This window comes from Dasypus novemcinctus, chromosome 27 (assembly GCF_030445035.2).
Source record: "Dasypus novemcinctus isolate mDasNov1 chromosome 27, mDasNov1.1.hap2, whole genome shotgun sequence".
Lineage (NCBI taxonomy): Eukaryota > Metazoa > Chordata > Mammalia > Cingulata > Dasypodidae > Dasypus > Dasypus novemcinctus.
In genome coordinates, this window is record NC_080699.1 from 23,697,651 (window position 1) to 23,724,031 (window position 26,381).

Genomic DNA, 26,381 nt, shown 5'->3' on the forward strand with positions numbered 1-26,381 from the left:
ATTTTAAAGAGTTATTTTTTATTTCTCCCCCTTCCCCCCAGTTGTCTGCTCTCTTGTGTCCATTCGCTGTGTGTTCTTCTGTGTGCGCTTCTATCCTTATCAGCAGCACCCAGAATCTGTGTCTCCTTTTGTTGCAACATCTTGCTGCATCAGCTCTCCATGTGTGCGGTGCCACTCCTGGGCAGGTTGCGTTTTTCGCATGGTGCGGCTCTCCTTATGGGGCACGCGCCTTGTGCATGGGGCTCCCCTACACGGGGAACACCCCTGCATGGCACGGCACTCATTGTGCACATCAGTGCTGCACGTGGGCCAGCTCATCACCCTGGGTTTGAACCCTGGACCTCCCATGTGGTAGGCGGACGCTCTATCCATTGAGCCAAATCCACTTCCCTGTGAAAGTCTTTTATAAAGCTTAATGCACCCGGCCCAAGCCCAGACTCCTTCATGCCATCTCTCCACCAGGGACAGATGAGCTGGCACAGGGGCTCTGTGCCCTCCCCACTGGCCCTCGCCAGATGGGAAAAAAGCCACCACCTAGAAACATAACCTTTATTGCACACGGCGCTGGGTGTTTTTTCATAGAAAAAGGTATTAACACATAAGCATTTGCAAATTGAAGCAACTCCTGGTTTTCTTGGAACAGTAAAATCGCATGCAGTGTCTCTGAGTTGGGGCTTTTGGTCTTTGTCAAAACCACCGAGATGGAGGGGGGGGGCCACGGGGTGGGGGAGGGAACAATTGCTGAGTCTTTGTGCCTCTTTCTCAAAATCAGGCGAGAGAAATAGATATATAGCGTGTGGCGGTGCCCTCCCCCTCTATATATATATCTATAGCTCCGCCCATGTTTTGGGGGGTGGGGGGTTCGACTTGAACTGTCAAATTCTTTGTGCCCTGGGTTCCTGGAGAAGAAGAAAATAGTTTCATTTGTACAAAAGAGTTCTATGTACACGCGTTCATGACCTGGGGGGATTGTCTTTTCGTGGTTGGTTTGCTTTTGTTTGTCAGTGGAATATAAATAATGCAGGTAAACCGCCAGGTGGGTGTTGGGGGGGGGGGCTGGAGGTGCAGCCAGGTCCGGGCGGGGGTGCTCCCCGCACGCTACACCAGTGTGTAGGACTTGGAGTAGGCCCCCGCCCCCTGCTTCTGAGACCGCCCCACCCCCGACGTGCTCATCTCCAGCAGCGAGTCCCTGGAGCCCCCCATTTTGGTGTGCGGACCCCCGGCCCGCGGAGGCTCGGTGCTGGGGGCCGGGGGCGCGGCGCTGGGGGCGGCCGGGGGCTCGGCGGGGGCGGGCCCGGGGGCCGGGGGGGCCGTGGCGGCCGGGGGGGCCGGCATGGCCAGAGTCCTCTGAGGTAAGGTGGCCGTGGAGGCGGCGGCCGGGGCGCCCGGGTGCGGGAGGCCCGGGGGCTTGCTGGCGGGGTCCAGGGTCAGGTGGCGGGCCTGGGCGTGGTAGGTGCGCGCCAGGTTGCGGATGGAGGCCTCGCGGGGCGGGACCACCGGGCAGGGCTCGCGCCCCTCGGCCTTGCGGAAGAAGGCGTCTGACTTGGCGTACAGCGGCAGGTTGCAGTAGTCGCCTGGAATCACAGAGGCAGAGGCCGTTAGACGCAGAGCCCCTGGGAACCGGCCTGCCCACCCCATACCCCGGTCGCCCCCCTGGTGTGCAGAGGAGTCCTCTGCAGGGTGGGTGAAAAGGAGGAGAGGATCAGCTGCTCGACCTCCCTGAGCCTTAGTGTCGTGTTCTGTGAAATGGGGATCATTGGCTTTCCCTCCTGGGTTACGGTGAGCAACGAGGGAGATAAGTCAAGTTCCTTATACAGCGGCTGAACCGCCAGCTAGCTCAGCTGGTAGAGCACGAGACTCTTAATATAACTGTGGCTGGCACATATAGTAGTTGCTCAATAAATTGACAGTGCCTGTTAAGCGATCACTGCAGGCAGGTCACCTGGGCTCTGTTTGAATACCTCAGGTGGTGGAGAGCTCACCACCTGTAAATGCCTTGCCTATTGGAAAGCTTTTCTTTACCATCCCTCCCTTGGTCCCTTTTTTCCACGTGGAATGTTCCTAATGACTTAAACTGCTTCTGCACAGCCTGCTTCTAAGGCCTCCCCCTTTCTGCTCTGTGTCCCATAACTGGGCCACGCTCTTAATTTAGATGATCTCATTTAATCTCCCCGGCAGCCTCTTGGATAGGGTAATATCAACCTGCATTTTGCAAATGAGGAAACTGAGGTTCAGGGAAGTTTAGTCATTTTCCCCAAGTCACACAGCTAGAAGGGCGTGTCATTCAGGGCTGCTGGTCTCCAAAGTCCTTGTCCTTCCCATCACTCCAGGCTCTTCTCTAGATGGCCCAGGAGCCCCCAGCCAGCACGGACACTAGCACGGCCCCCCCCCCCCCTCCCCTTGGTTGGCCTAGAGCTGCCCTGCAGCCCCTCGGGCCTAAGCACCGGCCAGATCCCTGAGGTCAGGTGCGCCCAGTCAAGCCGGGGCCCCGCCTACCGTGCGGTCTGGTCACTGCAGGCCGAGTTTGGGGTCTGGATTAAGTTCAAAGGGCATTGAGATGGGAGGCCATTGGGCGGCAGGCCTGTGCCCAGAAGGGGTCCTCTTCCCATCCGGGCACAGCCTCAGATTAAGGGAGCGGCCACAACCTAATGGGCGCCTGCACTGCGCCAGGCAGGTGTGTGGTTTCTAACGGCCATTCCTTTGCAAAGTAGAGACTTCTCCACTGTGCCAGGCTGGGACCGAGGAGCAGCTGGGGCTTGCGTCGGGGGCTGGGGGGCCTGGGGTTACGGCCGGGGAGGGGGTCTGAGCACTCACTCTTGCTGGCCCGGTGAGGGATGGGCACAGCCACGCTCTTGCCCCGGTCGGCGTCCTGGGGCTTGGGCGGGGAGGCGGTGAAGCGGCAGATGCCCGGCTCCGACGGCGTGCTCCTGGACGTCATGCTGTCGGCGTTCTCGTTGGTGCCCGTGGTCATCTGGTCGGAGGAGCTGTCGGAGATGAAGCACTCGGTGATCTCGAACTTGGCGTGCTGCAGCTGCTCCTCCAGCTTGGCGTGCTCGTAGGCGCGGGCCAGCTCCTCGTAGGTGGACGAGGCGCTCTCCGTGGACACCATGCTGTTCCGGCCTTTGTCTGGGGGGAGGAAGGCAGGGAGAAGAGGGGACAGCAGTGGGTAATGGGGGGCCGTGACCGAGCTCCAGGCGCCCGGGCTCGGAAGCTCCTACTGTCAGAAAGAAATGTTTTTCTGGAAGAAAATAAGGCTCACCCGATGGTGGAGAAGAAAAAATGTATTCTCAACCTTGCAAGAAGGGGCGCACAACCAGGAAACGTGGCTGGCGCCCCGAACAAAGAAGAGTGACACAATTTATACCCCTAAGCCTAGCTCTGCAAGCCCTTTCTCTGTTTTTTCCATAGATTTGGATACTTTAGAGGTTACAACCTACCCGAGAAGATCTGACTTTCCCACCCAAAAGTTTGTGATTAACCGCTTCCCCTATCACATTTCAACCATTTTAGTTTTTACCTGCCTCCCTTTGCCAAATAAGGAATGGAATTTAGTGCTGAATTGGTATCGACTTAGCTCTTTCTTGGGAATCTTTTTTATTGCCTATAGGACTGGCTGCAGCTGGTTTCCTTTGTTTTTGCTTAACCTGGGAGTGGGAGACTAAGGCAGGAGGCTGCCAGGTTACATTAATTAATATTTTCTTCCTTTATGTGAAAACTAAGCTAATTGTCGTTTCTTACTCCACGCGCCCCCTGGGAGGGTAGCTGCGGGGCCAGAGATGGGATATTTGGATAACGAAGGGTAGAACATCTTTCACTCTTGAAAATAAGCACCACGTGCACCAGGATTCTCTGACATCTTTGGGGAAAGCAAAGCGAAGTCCCTGACCAACCAAAGCTGGGATGCCAAAACTCAGCAAGGGCAAGTGTTTTTGTCACAGCCGCACAGGGAGACCCACTGAAACGACCCTGCCTTGGACCCATGAGCGTGTGGGTAGGCGTTGGGAAGCCTGGAAGGCTCGGATAGGGTCGAGGAGGAGGATGGGCCGGGCAGCGGCAGGGCCCTGGGCTCACCTGTGTCCTGGGAGAGGCTGGCGCTGTAGCTGTCGCTCTCAGTGACGGTCACGCCATGCTGGGAGCCGACGGTGCGCCAGTCGGAGGTGAGGGTGCGGGCGGGCGTGGAGGCCTGGCACTTGGTCAGGGTCCACTGGCTTGAGTACCGGTTCCGGGTGCTGTGGGCCGACTTCACGTTCTTTCTGGACACGGGGTCTGCGCAGAGGGAAGCCAGAGCTGGCGCCCGCCGTCGGAGGCACGCAGGCTTGGGCAGCTGGGACTTACCGGACGGGGCAGCAGGGAGGGAGGGGGCAGGCAGAAGCAGCCCCAGGGGCTCCTTTGGCAATGCCACGCTGCCGTTCCTGCCCTCGCCGCTGGCCCTGGGGAAGGGCAGCTGGGTCTAGGATCTTGCTTAATTGGTGGAGGTCTTCCCACCCGTGCCATACCGCCCTTCAGCTGGGCAGGAGTGGGGCTCGCTCCTGGCTATCCATTCATTCCCTACATTCCTTGCTGGGTTTTATCCTTTTGTCCAGAGTCACAGTGCTAGAGACAGAAGACCCTTGGAGAGCAAGAAGGGCTCGGTATCTCTCATGTCTCAGAACGTACAGGAAAGGAAACGAAGGCCCCGAGAGGAAAGGTTGGCAACATAACCAAAGGCCCAGCCAGGAGGTCAGTGGATTAGGTCTGCAATCAGGACCTTTCGGTTCCAACTCCAGTGCTCTTCGCATTATCTCCATGCTATTCTCCCCGCTTTCTTTCTATCACCTCTGCCCCATGCTGTGCCCAAGATACCTTGTGTGGGAGGACAGCTGTCCCCCCCCTGCCCAGAGAGAATGCATACTTGTGCCTGGCCTGATGTCAGACATGTCAATGAGGGGTCCTGAGCTCTGGATGAGGGCTGGGTGGTGCAAGGAGACACCGGTGCAGAAGCTCTGTGGGTTGACAGCTTGGCTGAACTCAGCATCTGCCACGGGGATGGTGGCCTTGTCATCTCCTGGGGGAAGAAGGACAATCAGCAGGAGCCCTTCCCTTGGGGCATTATCTTTACTTCTCAGATTCCTCTGTCTTTGCCCAACATTGAGACCCAGCAAAGACCAGGACAATGATCCTCATTGGACAAAGCGGGGAAACAGCCCTTGAGAGAGGCTGCGGTTGTTGCATTGTTGATGGGGCTGCTGCTAGAGTCCTGGCCTGGAGAGAACACCCAGGGCAGGGCAGGGAGCTCTTGGCACTCGTCACTCACCCAGCTGCTTGATGCCCTCTTTGTCCTCGATGAGCAGCTGGACCCTGGGGATGTCAATGTGTAGCCGCGGGCCCTGGGGTGGTCCCTTCACGGGGGTATCAAAACTTCTGTTGTTCTTGCTGCAGAGAGAAGGGCTGGAGGTGGGTGGCTCAGCAGCCATAAAGGATTGGACAAGGGGACTTTGCAGGACAGTGCTGGGACTACAGAGGGAGGCTGTTGTGTCCCCTACAGGAAGAAGTGGGAGGGGAGGAGGGAAGCAGCAGCTATGTGACACCCACCTTATCAACATTTCTGCCAAACTCTTTGCATCTGCAAAACAGTAGAGAGAGAGGGGCTGGGTGAGAATGGAGTTGGGCAGAGGAAAACTGGAAGAGGCAGGGGGCCCAAGATGGGTGGATTCTTAAAATGGGGCCAGGGCTAGTCTCCTGTGAGCAGAGGGAGAGCTGTGAAGACCTCCGGAAGAGCCCCGAGTGTGGCAAGGGCTCACTGCTCCCAGTTCACGTGTTGACTTGGATCTATTTTTCCTTCCTCACATTTTTGTCTAATTGGGAGGCCCTTCCCAAAAGAGAGGGCGCAGTAAAGCTCTGACTGCATCTTCAATTGACTTTAATTAAGCAAGACGCTAGACAGGCTAGGAGCGGGCATCAGTGAGGGCCCATCCTCAGTTACCCGTTGGGGACAGGTAAGAGGAGGGTGAGGAAGGAATGGTCATAGGCAGCCCCAGTGGCTAACCTCTCACGTCACCCAGGAGGCGTCACTTCCACCTCCAGGGCATCTGTCCCCACGACATCCAGGGATGGATCTGGGGTTTCCTGCTTTGTGTCAGAGGGACCTTGAATAGGCCAAGGACCCACAGGATAGGAATTGAGAAGACGCAAAAGGCCTGGTTAATCCATTCAAGACCTGGTAACTCAGAATGATCTGTCAGAGCGAACGCTGAGAGCTGCATGTATCCATTCAGCCATCCAAGCATCCACTCACCTGTCCACCCACCCACCCATCCACCCATCCATCCGACCATTCATCTGACCTTCCATCTGCATCTGACCTTCCATTCAACAATCTAAACATCCTTCCTTCTATACATCTTTCCATCCAGTCCAACCATCCAAATACTCATCCACTTATTCAATCATCTGTCTGTCCAATCATCCATTCAACCAACCAACCAACCATCTATTCAACTCTCTAAATCTTAGACACCCACCCAAATCTTGAACACCAAGACAGCATTAACCATTCCCTCTCTGTGTTATTCTTGTGCCTTTGGCCTCTCACATTCGACTATGAACTCTACAAGGACAAGGACCATCCGTTCTTCATTCATCTCTATGTCCCTAATGTCTGGCTGTATCTAAGATGCAGCAGATTCTTAATCAATGTTTTCCACATGAGTGCATGAGCACTTACTCAACTAGTGAGTGCCAGCCAAGGTACTAGCCCATGGGGAAACGGAAGAAATCAGACCCATTCACGCCAGACTCTGGTAACAGGTGTTGGGGCAGGGGATGATATTCAAAATAGGTAACACCTGACGTGGCACAGGCACCACTCAATCAGACTGAGCAGGGGCCTGGAGGCCACGTGCTGGGTCTAGTCTTTAGCGGCTGAATCCAACACCCCAGGGACCCTGGGTGAGAGAACGAAGCATCTGGGGTGGAAGGGAGAAATATCTATTTACCAAGCAACATCGAAGTGTTTAAATATTTTAACAACCAAAATGGCTGTACTGGTGTGCACCTCTAATGCCAGCCCTGGTTGGGGCAGGCACAAAGTGCTGAGGGTGTAGAGGAGGAAGCAGGGAACAAACAGCTAAGGAGGACACCAGGGACACAGCTCCTCAGCTGCTCTCTGGCTTCCAGGTGACGGCGTGAGCCCTGGGACTGCGGCTGAGGGTCAGCCCCCCATCCTTAGAGGCCCACGGGAAACCCCTCTACCTCGGAGCCGCTTCAGCCGCTTCTCCTTCCTCTTCTTGCGTATGACGAAGAGCAGTGCCACCCCCAGTGTGGCCAGGATGACGGGGCAGCCGATAGTGAACAGCTTCTTTACGTCGTCCCCCTCGCCTTGCGCGGACTTGATGGGCGGGATGGTGCCTGGGTGGGGCGAGGACCGGAAGCCGATGACCCGCCTGCGCCGGTGCCACGCAGAGGGCCATGGCCGCGGCAGACCTTGCTCTCCCCCTCCCCTCCACCTGCTGGTGCGGAGCCTGCCCTTCCCCTCTGCTCCCCCAAATTCTGGCCCCACAGCCACAGTTGGGTAGTTTCACACTGCATTTTGGTATTAAACACCCGAGAATCATCCTGCAATCTCTCCGAGTTAGTTTCCTTCCTGTTGGAGTTCAGTGTTCACTCCTCGGGGGCAGCCTGAGGGCCTTGGAATTCCACATCCAGGTGGGAGGGCGTGAGAACCACAGTGGGAGGCCAGGGGAGTGGGATCCAGGGTTCGGTTCCCAAGGGGGACAAATGCCACCAAAAACCCTGCATTCCCTCCCTGCCCAAACCCTCAGAGGCAAGATCTTCCCACCTCGGGTGCCTTCCAGGAGGCAGTGATATGTTCTCCTGCGGACACAGGCATCTGCCAAGCCCTGACCCTTCCCCTTTCAGAACCTGACTTTGCCTTAAGGAGGTTTCCTTGTTTGCACTCATCTCCTTCTCATACTTCTTTTATCCTGTTTCCTTAACAGGAAGGTAGACTTAGTTTAGCTTGTGACAATGGGCTCCTGTGGATTTTGTAGCCCTCTATGTGCCTTTACTGTATGTGTGTGTGAGATGTCCCTATGTGGCAGACACCAGTTAGTGCTCACCAAATATCTATGTGTTCCTCTACATTTCCCAGACTTCCTTGCAGCTAGGTTAGGGCCAGGTGACCAGGTCTGTGAATTCAAGTGACGAGAGTCACTTCTTAGCCAAGGCAGTTAAGAGCTGCCAGGCCTTGTTGCTCTAGCTCTCGTTTTGGTGAACTTGGAGGTGATATGTTCACGAAGGTAGAGCTGAAAGATGGTGGGCCAGCCCACTCTCATAGGACTTCATGAGTGCAAAAACCAAATCTTCCTTGGGTTAAGCCACCAAGCATTTAGGGTTTGTCTGTTATTTCAGCATAGCCTAGCTTATCCTGGCTAATATGCCCTAGAAGCAGAGGGTCCATCTCGACCTCCCTCTCCACCTCTCTGAAGCAAGGGAGATCAAGGATCAGCTCTCCAAAGACTCTCCCTCATTAGTGCTACTGACCCATGTGTCTGTCTGTCTGTGCTGGCCATGAAGGCAGCTGCCCACTCAAGTGTCAGCCGACCAACTTGCGGCTCCGCCCGTCTACTCCTTGGCCTGCTCCTTTGATTGCCCGCCTCTTTCCCTGATGGTCTTCTGCCTATGTTTCTACTTGTTGGTTGGTCTGTCTGTCTGCCACTCTGCCTGCCTCCCGGGTACCGCCTTGCTGCAGCCTCTTGGCAGGGGGCAGCCTCCCTCCCGGTTGGGACTCACTGCCATCGTAGTCCAGGGTGGCGAACTGGGCAGTCTCGTTGCCGCAGCCAGCGCTGTTGCAGGCTCGCATGCGCAGCTCGTACCAGGTGGCCTCCCGCAGCTCCGTTAGAAACACCTCTCCGGAGCTGTTGGCCCGGAGACCCTGCCAGGTCCGGGTGCCCTTGGGCCGGTACTCCAGGACGATGGCTGTGATGGGGCAGCCCCCATTGTTCCAGCCCTGCAGGTTCAGCCGGGCATGCGTGGAGTTGATGTGGGTGAAGAGGTGCTGGTCTCTGCTGAAGGAGGGCTCTGGGGGTGGGCGGCAGAGGGAGAGCGCGGTTAGAGCCCGGGAGGGCTGGGGACGTTTTCCCTGGGGCAGGTGGCACACAGAGGGTCAGCACAGATGGGTGGGGGGAATGCCCCAGGGAACAGAGGAGAAGAGGGGAGAGGAGGAAGGGCCTGGAGAGAAGGCTACAGCCAAGGAAGAAGAGAGGTGGGGGAAGAAGGAGCAGGGGAAGGCAGGGATGTGGGACTGGCATTTTCCAGCGTATCCAGGAATGTTTGGAGATGCAACAGGATGGGGAGGAGGTTGCCTCTTGCCTTTGGTCTCCCTGCTTCCTGTTTCCCTCCTCCCCTATCCCAGCCTCGTCTCGGGCTCCTCCGCCCCCACCCACCTCCTTCCCGGGCCCCTCTCTCCATCACCACCCCCCGCCCCACCCGGGCCTCACCCCGCCCGTGGGTCTTGGCCTCGATGATCTCGCTGATGCGCCCGGAGCCCACGCTGTTCTTGGCGGCCAGCTTCACCTTGTACCACGTGCCGCACTTGAGGCTGTCCAGCTTGAAGGAGCGCTCGCTGGAGCTGATGAAGACATCCTTCCACTCCTCACTGTTGTCCACCGAGTACTGCAGCACGAAGCCTGCCCGGGGGGCGGCGAGGGTCCCGTGGGGCAGGGCAGGGGCAGCGGCAGCCCGGCCTGGGATTCGCCAATGGGCACCACGGGGCCAGGCCCCAGGCAGGGGGCAGGGGGGCCTGTGGCCATTCTGCAGCCTTATGCAGGCTAAATACACAGCTCTCTCTCTTTTGCTTTAGTGTTGGGGTTCAGCAGGCCAGATAGGGCTGGAATGGCAAGCCAGAGCTGTGGGGCATATATGGGACCCCATTCGGGCCCCCTGTGGTCCCCTAAGCAGCAGCATCCAGTATCACCCGGGAGCTTAAATTCTGGCTCCCAATCCACACTTATGAATCAAAATCTGCATTTACGCAAGATCCCCTGGTGATTCGGATGCATGTTCAAGTTTGAGAAGCACTGAACTAGTACACTGGTCTATTTTTACAGATTTGGAAACCGAGGCCCAGAGAGGAAAACAGACTCAATCAGGTTCACATCGCTCGCTCGTGACCAGGGGTGGCGTGGGTGGTCCCTAGGCTGGTGTGCTCTCCCAGGCCCTGGAGTACCTTCCTTGTGGTCTGGGTCTCACCTCCAGGATTGCTTCCTGGGTGCTGAGGGGGCCCCAATTACCGCCCCCCCCAACTTCCCCTCCTCCTCCAGACCCCTCCTTACCACGGATGGAGCTGCCCCCGTTGTCACCCGGAATCCAGGTCAGGGTAATGGACGAAGCTGAGGTTTTGGAGACAGTGAGGCGGGGCTGGTCCGGGGGCACTGTCAGGGGAAAGCCACGGCCCCCGCCACAAAGGGTTAAGCGGGATGCCGAGCGGGAGCGGGGGCACTGCCACCTGCCCCCCCCACCTGCCGGCCCCCTCCCATGCTTGCCTGTGTGGGTAAGGCCCTGGCTGTCCTCCCTCTCCTGCCTCCCCCTTCCATGCTGCCCCCGCCCCCTCGGTCCACTGGGCTCTGCCTCGCCCGGGCTTCTCTGCTTCTTCTGTTCAAGGACCCTCCCTCCCGCGGCGGCACTCTGCCCCGGCTCCATCCCTGTCCCCGCCCAGGCCCTGCCCGCTCCCCAGGCCGCACCTTGCACCAGGAGGTTGACAATGATGGTGTCAAAGCCACCGGTGTTGGTGGCCGTGCAGGTGTAGTAGCCCGAGTCCTCGGCCTTCACGGCGCGCAGCAGCAGCGTGCCGTTGGCGTGGATGAGCCGGTGCCCGTCCAGGGACACGGGGATGGCCGAGTCTTCGCTGCGGGGGCAGGGGCGCGGTCACCGCAAGCCTGCCCACACCCCGCGGCCCTCCCCCAGGTCTGCGGGGAGACAGACTGAGAGCAGGAGGCTTGCTAGGGGATCCCGGATTCTGGGGGTTTGGCCAGCACGGCCTGGGTGCATCTGGTAACCTTGGCCTCTTCAACCACCCAGACAGGGGAGACCCTCAGTGTCCCCAAAGATGGAAGTTCGGGAGGTAAGAACTGCTGGCCGGGAGGGGGAGGGTCCCACCACACACCTGTCCTTGGTCCACTTTATAGCCGGGGCTGGATCTCCCACGGAGTTGCAGGGAAGTCGGACGTCCTTCATCCAGGGTGTCGTCACGGTGCCCCCAAATGAGATGATCTTTGCTGGGGCTATGGGAAGAGAGGATGAGGGCCACCCCACTTCTCCTTGATGTGCCCAGGCTCCCCTTTCTCAGAGCTCCCCAAAATTACGTTTCAAGTCCTCCCATCCCTCTCTGACCTGGCCTGGGCTGGGGGGGTGGGTGTCAGGGAATTTCAGCTGGGATCAGCACCTATCATGGGCCAGACACCACACGGGGCTCCGAGGAGTCAGAAAGGAAGAGGGTGTTTTCCGTCTGCAAACTGCTCATGGTGCAAGTGGGAGATGTTTTAACAAAATCATTACAGGGTGGAATATTCTACGGCAGAGGTCGGTACAAGTAACCACGGGAGCACGAAGCAGGGGTGAACTCTGCCTGGAAAGCGGGTGCTGGGGGTGATGGGCAGGGAAGCGTTCTGAAGGCCTCGGTGGAATTCGCTAAGCGGAGAGGGCGAGGCATGTCAGGAGCAGCAGCAGGCAGCGGCGGCCTGGGGCCCGGAAATGACGCGGCAGGCGTGCAGGTCAGCAAGTGCTGTGGGGTAACAGAGCTCAAGAGCGAGGTCGGGGGAAACGGACTTGGCCCAGTGGTTAGGGCGTCCGTCTGCCACATGGGAGGTCCGCGGTTCAAAGCCCGGGCCTCCTTGACCCGTGTGGAGCTGGCCCATGCGCAGCGCTGATGCACGCAAGGAGTACCCTGCCACGCAGGGGTGTCCCCCGCGTAGGGGAGCCCCACACGCAAGGAGTGCACCCATAAGGAGAGCCGCCCAGCGCGAAGGAGAGTGCAGCCTGCCCAGGAATGGCGCCGCCCACACCTCCCGTGCCGAAAGTGGACAAAGAAACAAGACTCAGCAAATAGAGAACAGACAACCGGGGGAGAGGGGGGAATTAAATAAATAAATAAATCTTAAAGAAAAAAAAAAAAAGAGCGAGGTCGCGGGTGGCCCAGAGAATCCCTGGCGTGGCAAGGAGATGGGACTCCTCCTGAGTCATGAGGAGCCAGTGGAGGCTTTTAAATAAGTAGTAAGGGGACCAAGGGTCAGCTTTAGGTAAACCACTGGGTGGTGCGGGGCATGGTTTGGCGGAGGGGAGCCTGGAGCCCCGGGCCGGTGGCCACGGATCAGCTGGGGGCCCTGCCTGGCAGGGGGGCGACCGGGGGCTCAGGGAAGAAGTAACAGGCCTGGCTGTTTGGGGAAGTTGAGGCTGACACACAGGATTCTGGCTGGGCCAATCGAGTGGGTGGTGGCGTCTAACTCGGACGAGGCCTACCCGGCGAGGTGGGAGGGCTTTGTCACAGGTGGGGCCCGAAGCGCATGTCAGCACCCGAGGTGGGTGCCCGGGAAGCAGCTGAACGCTCTGGAGCATGAGAGGGGCGGCTGGGCCGCAGGCTACTCGGAGGTCAGCAGTAGGAGCAGGTGGGGTTGGGGGGTGACGGTAGACTGAGATGTGACGAGACCCCGGGCTCGAGAGCAAGGGCAGCCCTGGGGGTGCCGGGCACCTGCCAGGAGGCGGGAGGAGACGCATCTAAAGTGGGGGAGCACCCCCCCACCACACCGGTGCCCGGGCCAAGGACTCGGTGGGCCGCTTTCAGACTCCGAAAGTGGGTTCCTCCCCCGCTGCGCCCAGCGCCTGGCACGGAGCCTGTTTCCTGGGGGGCGCTCTGTGGACGTCAGCACGTTGAATGGGTCAGAAAGCAGCGCCATCACCTCTTGCCTGTAGAAGCAGCAGCCTGCCGCAGGCCCCGCCTGGGACCAAGGCTCGGCTGGGGGTGCCCCCCCCCACTCTCGACCGGGCTGTGGTTTGCAGTGGGAGCACGAGGGTGTGCCAGTGCCCTTCTCCTCTGGGTGGGGGGAGGTTTCCTGGACTCAGGGGGCAGCAGAGATCCGTTTTGGGGGAAGCTGGCAGAAGGCCAGTGGCCGTGGATAGGGAGGGGAGAGGGGTCCCCTGCTTGGGCTGAACCAGAATTCTGGGAGGGCGTCTGGAGGTGCTCACGGCGTCCCCCCCACTGTGCCCTGCCCGGGCTCCTCACCCTTGCCGGCCGGCTCTATGGTGACCTTCTCGCTGCTGTTGCCCCGGCCGGCGGAGGTGACGGCGGCCACCCACAGCAGGTACTGCTGCCCGCGGGTCAGGTGGGCGATGCGGTAGAAGAGCTGCTCGGGACTCGTCTCGTACTCGCTGGGCGCCTGCGGGGCGAAGGCAGGGGCCCTGAGCAGCAGAGCCCTGCCCGCCGCCCTCAGCACCCCAAGGCCTCCCTGGCTGCCCGCAGGCCCCCGGGGCCCATTCAGGGGTGGGACCGGCCGAGGACAGACTTTGTGCCGAGCTCAGGCCCTGGGAGTTGAAGGACATGCTCTGGGGTGTTGCTAGGCCAGCCTCAGTTTACCTTCTGGACCCATCCAGCCTCCAAGCTCGGCTCCAGGCTAGGAGATGGAAGCGTTTGGGTGAGGCTGGGGGAGTCGGGAGAAGAGCTGATGGGGGAGGGAGGGTCCTAGGGAAACCCTGAGAGAAGAGGGGGTCTCCGGGAAGCTAGATCACTGCCTTTGCCTCCCTGTGGTGTAGACACGCTTCCCAGCCTTGCCATCTAATTACACTCCTTCCTTTGTGGGCAGCGAGCCCCTACTGTCCAGGGAGGAAGGGGCGGGAGAGGGAACTGTGACAGCTCTGCCGGGCCACACTTTATTAATGATTATTAGTGGCTAGATCACCACATATATTTGTAGGTTACAGACATCTATAAATTTTTTTTTTAACCAAATGACAGTTTTGACAAGTTGCCAACAAAACAATATCGGATCCCAGTGGTTTTACCAGTTGCTTTGATGAAAAGATTAGGTTGCCTTGGAAACCAGAGGCTCAGATATTGAAATGAATTTGAGCAGGAGCTTTTGATAAGCGCTAGTTTGCAGACCTCCTGTCAGCCTCTTTCCTGGCACCGGCGGGATGGGGCTGACTTTCATTTTATTTTATTTTTTGGTCAGCTGCCGGGAAGGGAGAGGAGGATGGCTCCAGGGCCTCTTTGAAATCAGGGCGGAAGTCTGGGGAAGGGGGGAGCAGCCCCCGGAACAGATGGGGGCCCCCGAGGCGAGAGGGAACTAATAATTAGCTATCTCTGCAATCAGTGGGCTCTTGCACACGCTCGGTCACATGCCAGCGCGCACACGGCCACAGACACGCAGATGCGCGTGCTGAGGAGCAGACCTCCCGGCACGAGGGGGGTCACAGGGGACACACTCCCTGCCCCCAACCAGGAGAAAACGTCCTCTTTGGCCGCAGGGCAAATGCTGGGCAGTGCCAGGGGCCTGGCAGAGGCATCCCTGCCGCACAGTGCTCTGCTTCCTGGCCCACGCTTCCTCCTGCCTGCTTTGTGGGGCGCTGGCCCTGAAGCCGGGGGTCCCTGCTGGGGGTGGGTGCGGAGCCACCGAAGGTAGCGGGAAGCCCTTTCCGGCTGCAGCACTCTGGGGACCCGTGTATGTACCTGTGGTCGGTACCTGTGCAGGGGGTAGTGTGGTGCAGTGGCTTCTGCACCTGCCTCCCCTTTTTACTAGGCAGGTAAACGACCCACAGTGTCTCCTCTGGCTCCTGGGGCCTCAGTTTCCTCTCCAGCCAGCAAAGAAAGCAATGTGGTTCTGCCTACCCTGTGTGGTTACTGTGAGGCACACACGAGGCAAAGGGGGTGAAAGGCTGTTGTAAACTGTGAAGGGTTCTTCTCTGAGGTTGGAGGTGTTGTGCATGTGTCTTCATTTGTGACTGGGCAGAAGAAGACTGCACAACTGTGCCCGCACAGGGGCAGGAAAAGTCTGGCTTCCCCTCGAAGGCATTAGCATCTTACCCAGATCCCAGCTGCCTTCCTTTACCTTGGGCCCTCCATGGCGCCCCTGACACCCAAGCATATGACTTACACGCCCAAATGAAGCCCAAGTGGATCAAAGGTTAAACTAAGAAAAAAAAGGGAAAACCAGGACAGAAGTACCTATAGGTAAATATTTAAGTCTTTCTAATCATAAAAATAAAGGCAAAAATCATAAAAGGAAATACGTTTAAATTTTATATAAAAAATCCATTGTACATGAAAAACAGAATCAAAAGGCAATCAATGAATTGGCAAAAAATACTTGCAACCTCTATGCTAGAAAATGGCCATTGTCCTTAATATAAAACAATACTTAAAATTCAATAAGAAAAACATGAACAACCCAAACAGAAAAATGGACAAAGGACAACTGACAGTTATCCAAAAAAGAAATAAAAACAGCCAATAAATATATGAAAAAAGAATCAACCTAACTAGTCATCATAGAAATGTAACTTAAAATGAGACTTCATTTAAAAAAAAATGCAATCGGCAAGTGTGAAAAACCAACCAACCTGGGATTAGTGTAGGTGCAGAGAAGGGGTATGGATACAATGCTTTTTGGAAGCAAACATTGATACAAACTCTGAAGGGCAATTTGTAAATGTGTATGCAGAATCTTAAGAATATTCACAAACCCGTTGTGACCCAGGAATTCCTCTAGAAAGGGACCCTGCTCCAGGGGCTAGGAGAGCCTGCTCTGGGGCAGGCACTCAGTGGTTGAATGACTGGAGGTTGTGAAAGAGGCAGAGGGGACGATGCTTATTATGGGATATGGGTTCCCCAATACATCCACCCCATTCTCAGCCCTCTTCCTGGGGCCCCTTCAGCCTCTGAGCGCTCGGGGGGGCAGGGGCTGCCCCCCTGCACCGCGCCCAGCCTGGGGCTGCCTTTTCCACCCCCGGGGCCTGCTCCCAGGGTTTGGGCAGATATTGCACAGACCCAAGCAGCCCCAGAGCGCGGCCTGTAAGCCGGCGGATCTGCAGGGTGCCGTTCTCCTGTCCCCCGCGTTGCTGGGCTCTGGGCCCCACTCACCGGCTGGCCAGACCCGGGGCTGGAGCAGAAGATGGTATACTTGCGGATCACACCATTGGGCTTGGTTGGGGGCAGCCAAGACACGACCACACTGCTGGCTGACGAGGGGACAGCTTTGATGCCAGCTGGGGGACCTGGAACTGAGCAGCGAGAAGGCTGGGTCAGTCAGTTTAGAGAAAGGAGGAGCATAGCCTTAGGGAAACCATGACAGTGGGGGAGACTGAGGCCGAGCAGCCTGGAGGAGGTGTCCTTGAGCCGTGGCTTAAAGGGGGGAGGTTCCAGCATAGCAAACAGTTAGGGGGAGAAAGGTGGTCATCTGGGGCTTGTGACAAAGACTCTGAGGTAGAGGCACTGGGCATGGCAGCTTTGGAACTGTTTGGCCAGAACGAAGGACTTAGGACCGATGAGAGGGAGACAGAGCCGGGAGGAATTCACCCGCCCCCCTGCAGCTCTGCCTGCTCCCCTTGCTAACGGTAAGCGTGGGTTTAGGTCACACACAGTGGACGCTTGACTCCTCTTTCTGGTCTGTGAGCGTCTTGAGGCTGGACACCACAAACCCAGGGACCACAGAGTGGTCTCTTCCCGAAGGTCAGGGGCTGCTGACCACGTTCCGTGGCCTGTGCCCGGGCCGCGTCCTCAGGGTGCTGGCGGGGCCCTGGGTTCAGAGGCAGTCTCCTTAGCACTGACTGGGAAAGCTGGCCTCTGCGGATCCCAACACGTAGGGCCTCTGCGCCCACCCCCAGCCCCTCTGCTGGGCTGCCCGGCCTTGCTGGGACCCCCACGGCTTGCCGGGGGAAACGGAAGCCCCTGCTCTCAGCCCCCGCTCCCCATCGTCATCGCTCCCTTGCTCTGGTGTGCACTCATCTTCCCTCCTGGGAGATTTTATGCTCCTTTGGGGTCAGTGGTGGTAGCCTATTCAATTTATTTTACCTCTCTGAGTCCATTTCCCCATCTACACAACGGAGATACTAATAAACACATTAAAGCGCTGTTGTGGGAATTCACGCTCATTAAACTAAAGCACCTGCACAGTGCCCAACGTGTCAAAGACACTCAGCAGATTACAACCATGATTACTTTTGCATTCCCTCTCCCACCTCTCAACTTCTAGCACCTTCTCCCTGTTTTGTATCTAGTGGGTGGTCAATAATGGTGGGCTAAATAAAATAAAATAAATAGATGCCAGAGTTGTCATCCCTCCAGGGGCCTGAGCCCAGAGGCTGGAAGGCATCCTGACTCCACCTCCCTCACCGCCGCAGTCCTGCCGCTCCCCCTCGGATAGATGCCGCTGCAGTCAGGGGCCCGGGATTCCAACGGTGCCCCTGAGACAGGTATGCTAACGGGACTGTTCAAGTCTTCTCTATCCTTGCAGACTTTTAGAAGATTTTTTTGCCGGTTCATTCCATCCGTTATTGAGAGAGGTATGTGAAAATTTCCCACTCCAATCGTGCATTTGTTTATTCCTCCTGGTAATTCTGTTGGTTTTTGTTTTTATGTATTTTGAGGTTATTTGGTGCCTACAAATTTAGAATTGTTATATTGTTTAGAAGATTGACTCTTTTTATCATTACAGTGTCCTTTTTCTCTAATAGTGTTTCTTTTGTCTTGAAGTATACTCGTCTGATATTAAAATGCCAGGTTTTTCTTAGACAATTTTACCTTTTTCTAGCTATTTATTTATTCATTTATTTAAATTGGAAAATTTAGTCAATTTATCTCTAATGAAATATATTTGGGTTTAAATATACCATCTTACTAAATACTTTCTATATGTTCCACTATCCTATTTTCATTTTTCTTTCCTTTTGTGTCTTTTTTTAGGGGAGAGGTGGCTGAGGGTTTTAAAAAATTCTATTTCCTCTCTCTATCAGCTTGGCTATTATGCAGTGTTTCACTGTTTTTAGTGATTCATCCACAGACTACAACATGAATCTTTAACTTGCCAAAGTCTGACACCACTAATTGACACTTTTCTTCTCAGACAATGCAAGGAATCTCGAACTTCCATTTATTCTCTCCCAATCTATATGCATTGTTGGGTTTTTAAACTCTGCATATATTTTAAACCCCACAAGACATTCTCATGCTCTTCCTCCGTCTCATAATTGTATGCAGTCAATATCAATTTAGATTTACCCATATCTTTCCTTCCTGCATCACTGAGCTTTCATCTGGGGTCATTTCTTCTTTTTTTTTTTCTGGGTACCAAATTACTTTATTTGAAGGAATGCTACCCATGAAAGAACTTGGTGACGTTGCTACAACTTACAGAAAAGGTAAACCAACACGCATGCACCACCCTGTGGCTCGGGGGAAGTGGCATAAGGTCTAGCGCTCGTCATCACTGCTCCTCAGAGTGTGCTTGTCAAAGACGTGTGCAAATTGGTTACATAGTCGCCCAATTCTTTGATGGACTTCACCTTCTCGTTCAGGTGATGGGTCTCAATGAAGTCACAGTGGGGGTCGTTTTTGTCAGTGGCCAGTTTGTGCGGTTCCAGTAGTGACTGATTCGTCCTTTCTTCCAAGTGCAATGCACCTCCATTGCATTCGGCCTGCTCTCCCAGTCATCTCGATCTGGTTTCCTGATACCCTGAAGGAAGATTCAACTGCCTCTTTGGTTCTGTAGCTTCATTCATTTCTCAAAGCCACAATGTCAAGGTCAAAGAGGTAAGACATCTACAGTAGATGTAAGAGGCATAGAGCTCCAGGCCCATCTGGCAGTTGATGGCAGCCTCCAAGTCCTGACTGGGGTTCTGGTGCACCTGCGACGGGGATGTGGTTATCATGGTGGGTGGTCGAGGGGAGGTGGTGGTGGCAGCAGCTGTGCGACACTGGAAGGATGGTGGACGGCTGTTGGGAGTGGCTGGCTGACGGGGGTGAGCACTGGGTTCTGTTCAAGCACTGTTGAAGCAGGAAACCACGGTGACTCTCCACAAAGACTGGGGGGGGCATTTCCTTTTAGGTAGAGAATACCTTTTAATATTTCTCTATGGCAGATACATTTGTGATAAAGTCTCAGATTTTTTGTTTGTCTGAAAACGTCTTTACTTCATCTTAATCTTGAAGAATATTTTTGCTAGGTATAAAATCATAAGTGGATAGCTATTTTCTTTATGTATTTTAAGTATACCATTGCATTGTTTTCTGGCATCCATTGTTTCATACAAGAAGTTAGCTGACAACCTAATTGGTGCATTTTTGAAAGTAATCAGTCTCTTTTGCTCTGTTTTCTTTTCAGATTTTTCTCTTTGTGCTTGTTTCTTCTTTAACAATTTTATTATGATGTGCTTAGGTGTGGACTTTTTCAGTTATTTTCTGTGAGGTTTGTAGAGTTTCTTGAATTTTTGGTTTGCATCAGTTTTGAAAACTTTTCAGACATTTTCTCTTTTGCCTCTTTCTCCTCTTCTTTGGGATTTCTTCTCACTGTATCTTCTATGTCCTTGATACTCAGAATGTGGTCCATGAATCATCACCAGCAGCAGCAGCATCACCTGGGAGCATGTCAGAAATGCAAAATCTCAGGTTCCACCCTATACCTACTAAATAAGAATCTGAATTTTAATATGATACCCAAGAATTTGTACACACATTAAACTTTGAAAATCTCTGCTCTATGTCTCTTATCTGCCTGTTTTTATTTTCCATCCTTTCGTCTTTCATTTCATTTGTATATTTTCTTCTGACCTATCTTCCAGTTCACTAGTTACCTCTTTAGCTGTGTCTACTTTTAAAAAAATTAAACCCACCTACTGAGTTCTTAATGTCAGGTGTTAGTTTTTGTAACTAGAATTTCCATTTGATAGTTTCCAATTCTCTGAAATAGTCTTTTTTTTTTTTCCCCCTTGGTCATTTGAAGCACAATTATTTTAAGGTCTGTGTTTGATAAAACTCATGTTTGGAACCCTTATGTTCTGTTTCTTTTGCCTGTTGTTTTTTTTCCCCCTGCTGGCTTTTGTTCATGTTGTCCCCATTAGTTTTTTATTGTATGCCCAACAGAGCATTTGCAAAATTGTTTGCAGAAATAATCTGAGGCCTCAGATGATGTTATCTTCCTAAAGAGAGGACTTGCATTTGTCTTTAACAGGCTCCTGCAATCTGGGGCCCTCACAATCTGGCATCACCTCAAATCTAATTTCCGGGACTGAGATGACTTGAAGCTGAGCTGTCTTTACTCCTAGAGTGTAGTTCTTCAGGGTCTCAACTCAAGGTGGGGAGGGTTAAGCGGGCAGATCCCCATATCCCGGCAGGCCCTGGCTCCAATCCCTGTCTTTCTAGTGCTGTGCAGCCTCTAAGCCACTGCATCCAGAATTAGCAAATGTCCCCAGGGGAAAAGATGCTCCAGATGCCAGGCTTAGCTCCTGGGTCTACAGTTCCCCTTGGATGTGGGCCCAGTAATTCTTCCCTCTCCTGTCAGCTCTGATGCCTTACAGCAGATGTTTTAAACAAGGTTTTATCCAGATTTTCTAGCTGTCCACAACTAAAAGGAGAGTGGGTTTGCTTTACCTTGCTCACCATTATTGGAAGTGGAACTCCTCCGGTATGTTTCTCCTACTGCTCCCTCTCCCCACTTCATCCTCCTTGGGGCTGCCCTGGTACAGAGCCTTCTCATCTCTGGGTCCTAACAGGTTGCTCGGACACCTCCCCTCATCCCACCCTGTCCTCCCTGCGACTGATCCTCCACACGGCCACAAGCGTTACCTTCCTAAAACATGGGTCTATCACGCCTCTTTCTCAGGTAAAGGTCTTTAAAGTGGCCTAAAATCCAACTCAGCTTTGCACTCTGAGGCCACAAGCTGGATTTGTATTCACAGGGGGAGGTGGGAGGAATAGACAAGAGGCTTTGCCACTCACAAATTGAATCCACACTTGGACTGGGGCTCTGGAGTTAGTCAAAAGGGCTTGGATTTACATGTATGCATTTTTATCTTTTTTTTTTTTTTTTATGTCTTTTGCTTTCCTCTAGGTTTCCTGATAATTTTTTTCCCTTTGGATAAGGGAAAGTGCAAAATCCCGAGGGGGGATGGGGAAATCACACTGGCTTCAGATATGGATGTTTGCTCAAGGCCACATAGCAGAGCAGACAGAACATGTACGGGTCTGCTTCTCAAGCCAGCTGAATGATAACCGTAGTAACTGCCACCTACAAAGTGGGAAACCCTGGTGGGGCTGTGTCCGAGGCGGCCCGGCTGCCTGCCTGCCCAGCAGGCTTTCTTATTCCTTGCAAACAGAGCCTCACTTTTGCTTGGGTATCCATGCTTCCCACACTTGAGAGAGCTCTCCCCATCACCTGTCCCAGGAGATGCATCATGCTCAGGGTAAGTCGGTCATGACAATTCCATTTCCATTTCAGTGACTGGCTTAGGAGGAGGCATGGGACCCCTTTCTGGCCCATGGGAAATGAGGAGAAACTGTCGCGGGGAGTTCTGGGAAAGGGTTCTTTCACTCCCAAGAGAAAGAGGAAGAGGCTGCCTCTTCTCAGTCTGGACTCTCTCTTGTCTGGTGTGATGTCTGGAGGTATGATAATCTTAAATCATAGGAGGAGAAGCTAACAGGCCAAGGATGGGAGAGCACATAGCTGCTCTACCTCAGGACTCCTTGTTACGTGTACTAATGAATGTTCTTATGGCTTAACTCCTTTTAGTAGTTGGGTTTTCTATTACAACCCCAAACTTCCTAACTAACACAAGTGGTATGATGGAAAGAATAGAGGATATGGAGACAAGAAGCCTGGATTTGCCACCTCCTAGCTGAGTGGCTTGCAGCATTTTGCTTTAGCTGTTTGGCCTCAGCTTTCTCACCTGTAAAATGGACATGATACCTACCCCAAGGGCTAGTGGGAGGGCTAAGTTATATGACTCCCTATGATGTTATGAGCACTCTGACGGCAGGTGCCGTCCTGCTCGGGCTTCCCCTCAGGGGCCCTGGTTCCCTTGGGACCACCTGGGCTGTCATGTCATTGCCAACATCTGGGTGGCCATAAAGCAATGACCACGTGCTAGTACGGGGAAGTTGTATGAAAAGGATCTTACAGCTCTCTTGCTGCTTGCAGCAACTTGATGAGGCATCGGGATCCCTGTTCTATCATGAGGTCACTAAGGTTCAGACAGGTTAAGTGACTTGCCCAAGGTCCCCCAGCCCATAAATGACAGGCCTGGGCTTGTCTGCACTTGTATTTACCAGTGCCCTTTCCACTACGTGGAGCTGCCTCCTCGAGATGAAGGTCACCGCCTCGCAGGCACGGTCCTATGTGGGGCTCCTTAAGGGGTTCTAGGGTGGGGGGTTGAAACCTTGCGGGGAGCGCTGGCACTCCTCCATCTCGGGGCTTCCCCAAGGAGCCCACCTGAGTCTGTTACTTAAAGCATGTGTGGGTGCCCCGCATCAGGAGAGGAGGCAAGAGGAGGGGGGCTGGCCCGGGTGGTTCATTTCTAGAGGCCAGAAGGGTGGTCCCGGGGTGGGTGTTCCAGGACTTAATGACAGGACAAGGAGGGCAGCCAGGGTGGCGAGTATTTAACTGCTCAGCGCTGCAGGCACTGAGGGCGAGGGAGGGGCTGAGCTGGGGAACGCTCAGCTGAGCTGGGGGCTGCATGGGGACCCCTCCACCATCACGCCCAGCCCACGCCGCTCCTTTTCAACAGCTTTACCTTCCTGCACCTTCTGCCGGATTGTGTGGTTAGGGCGCAGAGTGTGGGTCTCTGTAGCAAACGCAGAGGCTGAGCGGGGAGAAAACCACAATGCCAGTGATGGCACTGAGCAGCAGCCCTTCTTCTCGTAAACAGGCTAAGATGCCTGGGGGTGGAGCTGGGCTTGGGGGAGAGGAGGAGGGGGCTGGCAGCAGGAGCCCCGAGGTGCCCAGAGACCAGAAAGGCCCCGTTCACACCCAGCTCCTCCTGGGCACACCGTCCTGCTGGAACGGCGTCCCCTCGAGCGGTGAGCTCTGCTCCCTGGTTGGAGCTTGTCCCTTCTCCCATCCTGCTCTCTCCTGGGTGGTCTCAGCTGCCAGTCGCCCCCCACCCCTTCCTTCCTCACGCTACCCCTAAGGTTCGGCTCCCTCCCTGTTTTCCTCCGACGCTGCCCCCTTGGGGAGGGCATTGAAATCACAGTTCCAAGTGGCGTCGCCTCCTACTCCCTTCTCCGAGGGCCCCCCCAGCGGAGTCCAGTGCCTGGCCCGTGGTGGGCGACTGCCAGGACCTTGTCCCAGGATGTGCTAGGGGAGGCTGCTGGCCCCCTCCCCAAATCCCACTGTCTGGGTCCAGAGGAAACCAGGATGAACCTTGCAGGGGTGCAGATGCCACAGAAAGGATGCTCAGTCCTTGGGGTGGGGATGGGAGGAGACGGTTTCTCTGGTTTCTGACCCAGTGCTGCAGAAATTGGCTCATGGGTGCTGCTACGTGAAGCCTAAATCCCAGAGCCTCTGGAAGCTGTGTCCTCCCCAGAGAGGGCTGCAGGGCCCTCAGAGGCCCCCCGACAGTGGCCCGTGGGGAGAGGGGAGGGGACTCACCGTCCTCCTTGGTCTGGATGTAGAGCACGCCGCTGCGCACGCCGTCGCCGGCCTGCGTGTAGGCCAGCACCTGGACGCTGTAGTTGGTGAACTTCTCCATGCCGCGCAGCTCTACCCGCTCCCGCGTCGTGGTGATGTTCTGCATCTCGCCCCACTCTGCGGGGACAGGCAGCCTGAGTGCGGCCCCCGCCCCACCGGCCTGTCCACCCCGGCTTCCCCGGGCTCCTCAGTGCTAGGGACCAGGTACACGGCCGCAGATTTGGGGCACTGCCCCCAGGCCACGTCTCCCCAAGGGGCCCCAGCCCCCCGCCGACCTGGCACCACCTTCAACATGATGGTCGCCCTTAGAATGCCTCCCTCCGTCCCTCCAAGTGACGTTTCCGCCTTCCAGACGCCCGCGGCTGCCCAACTCCCTGCCCCGCTGAGCGCCTCGGGGGCGACTGGGGCCCGCAGGAAGGCGGCCGGCCACCCTCCTGGCCTGCCCCAGGGCCTCCCTGGGCTCTCAGGTCTCCCCAGGCACTGAGTCAACCTGGAGAAGATTTACGAGAGGCCGAGGCCCCTCCCCACCCCACATCTGACTGCTGAACTCTCGAGCAGGGGAAGGGGGCAAGCCGCCCATCTGTCTTCTCTCCACCATCAAAGTCACCCAGCCATTCCCTGCCAAGAGCCCACCCAGACAAGGGGGCGGGGCTGGGAGAGCCGCAGCTTATCCAGCCAGGGCTGGGCCGTTCCTTCCCCGGGCTCAGGGAGGACCCCGCGTCCTGGCTCTGTCAGGGAACTTTCTCTAGATTCTAAAGGAGAGTTTAGGGAGAGGGCCCCAGGCTTTAAGTCTCCCACTGGGACTACTGGGCCTTCAGGAGGGCAGGCCCAGAACTGGGGAAGGTCCTTGGAGAAGACGAGTGCCTCCAAACCCGCCCCAGCACCTCAGCAGTGACTGGGTGCAGGCGAAGGGCCCGGCTGGGGGAGGGCGGCCGTGGGCCAGGGTCCAGAGGGTGGACCCCGCAGAGCTTGAGTGCACTCCGGGTTAGCGCAGGGGTCTCTTGGGGGCCTGAGCAGAAGGGCCTTCCTCTCACAAGAGGTCAAGAGCAAGGGAAGACCTGCCTGGGAGCCAGGGAAAGGCCCAGAGGAGGGCAGCCTGGCCAACAGTCAGGAACCAGGTGGGCTTTGGAGAGGAGAGGAAGTCCTCCTCTACCTGAAGGGGCCGAGCTTAGAAAGAGAAAGAAAGTTCTGGAAAGAGAGGAACCATCCCTTGCCTGGCCCAGCGCAGCTATGAACGCCGTGGCCTGGCGTCCCACAGCAAAAGAACTTGAGAGCCTTCAAGACCAAACCCCTGAGCTTCTGTGCTTTTTGTAGGAGGCAACGGAGGTGGGAGATGGGAGAGACACTTCCTGTTGGCAGTGTGTCTGGGCAGAGCAGAAACCAAGTGGAGAAGGGGACGGCAGCAGCTCTGGAGAGAGAACTGTGAGCTGGCTTCCCAGCTCCTCCAGGGAAGAGAGGGGTGCAGAGGGTTTGGGATTGGGGGCGGCCGCTCCCTTAGCCCTCTGTGGCCTGTGGGACTTTGAAGTCCCTCTGCAGACCCTTTTCCCAAGGGGGGTGGCTGGGGCTCTGATGTGCACGGACTTCAGACTTCCTGGTCACTGAAGGAGCTTGGAGCCTTGGTGGGGGGGCTGCACAAGGGGACCAGTGCGCCCCAGGGGAAGGAGGGCACCCCAACGTTTGGGCCATTGGGGTTATTCTGCTTTTGTCTTCCTGCCCCTTAAACCACGGGTCATCCCTGCCTTGCCCTGGGCCCTGTGGCTGCCCCCACAGACAGCACCCCGAGGCCTGCTGCCTGGATCTGGCTGGGTTTGGCCAAGGGGAGGCTCTCGCTAGGTTCTAGTATCCACGTCCCCCCCGGCCCTTCCGGCCCAGGCGCTGCTGACGGCTTCCTGCTGGTACTCCCCGTAGCGTGCCGCCTGCTCCCCCCCGTGCCTCTGAAAGCAGGCCCTTCTTTGCCTGCTCTTGCCCTGGCCCCTTGACTCTGCCTCTCTTTCCTGCTGGGACCCTGACGGTACAGCCCTAAAGACCTAAGACCAACACGTTGGATTAGAAAGCAAACGTGCCCCGAGTACACCCCAAAGGGCTCCCAAACCCACTGTTGTCTTGGATTAGCTGGGTGTCAGCTTCCCACCCCTCTCCAGGGAGGTGAGCACATACACTCCCTTGTCCCTGGCCCAGCCCCGGGGCTGGGTGCAGGATAACGTGGGCACGTGGAAGGGGATCCCGCTCCCAGCCCACCCCCTGACCCTCACAGCCCCAGTCTCATCTTGTGGCCCCGCACGGGGAGGAGAGGGGCTGTACTTGCACTTGGCATGCCACAGGAAGATGCTGGCCTCTATGTAAGCCTGGGAGCAGACCCCGACCAGCCCTGGGCCCACCGCGCTGAGACCCGCTCTGTGATCCCGGCAGACTCACCCCCGTCGACGTAGAGTGACCAGAAGATGACCCGGTAGCCTTTAAGGACTCCGTTGAGGGTGCTGCGTGGGGGCTCCGACCAGGAGATGACGGCCACATCGGACGTGATGGACAGGGCCCGGACGTTATCGGGGGGCTGGCTGGGCACTGCACGGGGCGGGGGACACCGGAGCCAGTCAGTCGGGGAGGGGAGGAGTGACACAGAGCATACATGCTTGGGGCTGGCCCTGCTGCCCAGCTAGAGGAACCGCAGGCTAGACACATGGAGGGACTTCCAGATGAGCATGTGGGCTGGGGGACCAGGGAAGTGGACAGCCTTCTTTC

The 26,381-nt window shown here is 56.0% G+C and overlaps 1 protein-coding gene across 1 annotated transcript in view; it reads right to left on the reverse strand.

Moving 5' to 3' along the window:
* Positions 1-1,006: 1,006 nt before the first annotated feature.
* The window catches only part of DSCAML1 (DS cell adhesion molecule like 1), a 334,417-nt gene continuing 309,042 nt past the window's right edge, over positions 1,007-26,381 (reverse strand). Inside the window, exons 18-33 of the mRNA XM_004452913.5 lie at positions 26,058-26,204; positions 23,604-23,759; positions 16,106-16,245; positions 13,253-13,406; positions 11,141-11,258; positions 10,719-10,882; positions 10,311-10,409; positions 9,477-9,665; positions 8,770-9,057; positions 7,231-7,386; positions 5,572-5,602; positions 5,294-5,412; positions 4,892-5,044; positions 4,072-4,266; positions 2,815-3,126; positions 1,007-1,574 (exon numbers count right to left, since the gene is read on the reverse strand). Coding sequence (XP_004452970.2) covers positions 1,099-1,574; positions 2,815-3,126; positions 4,072-4,266; positions 4,892-5,044; positions 5,294-5,412; positions 5,572-5,602; positions 7,231-7,386; positions 8,770-9,057; positions 9,477-9,665; positions 10,311-10,409; positions 10,719-10,882; positions 11,141-11,258; positions 13,253-13,406; positions 16,106-16,245; positions 23,604-23,759; positions 26,058-26,204 — 2,897 coding nt within the window. The 3' untranslated portion in view covers positions 1,007-1,098. The remainder of the gene's footprint in view (positions 1,575-2,814; positions 3,127-4,071; positions 4,267-4,891; positions 5,045-5,293; positions 5,413-5,571; positions 5,603-7,230; positions 7,387-8,769; positions 9,058-9,476; positions 9,666-10,310; positions 10,410-10,718; positions 10,883-11,140; positions 11,259-13,252; positions 13,407-16,105; positions 16,246-23,603; positions 23,760-26,057; positions 26,205-26,381) is intronic.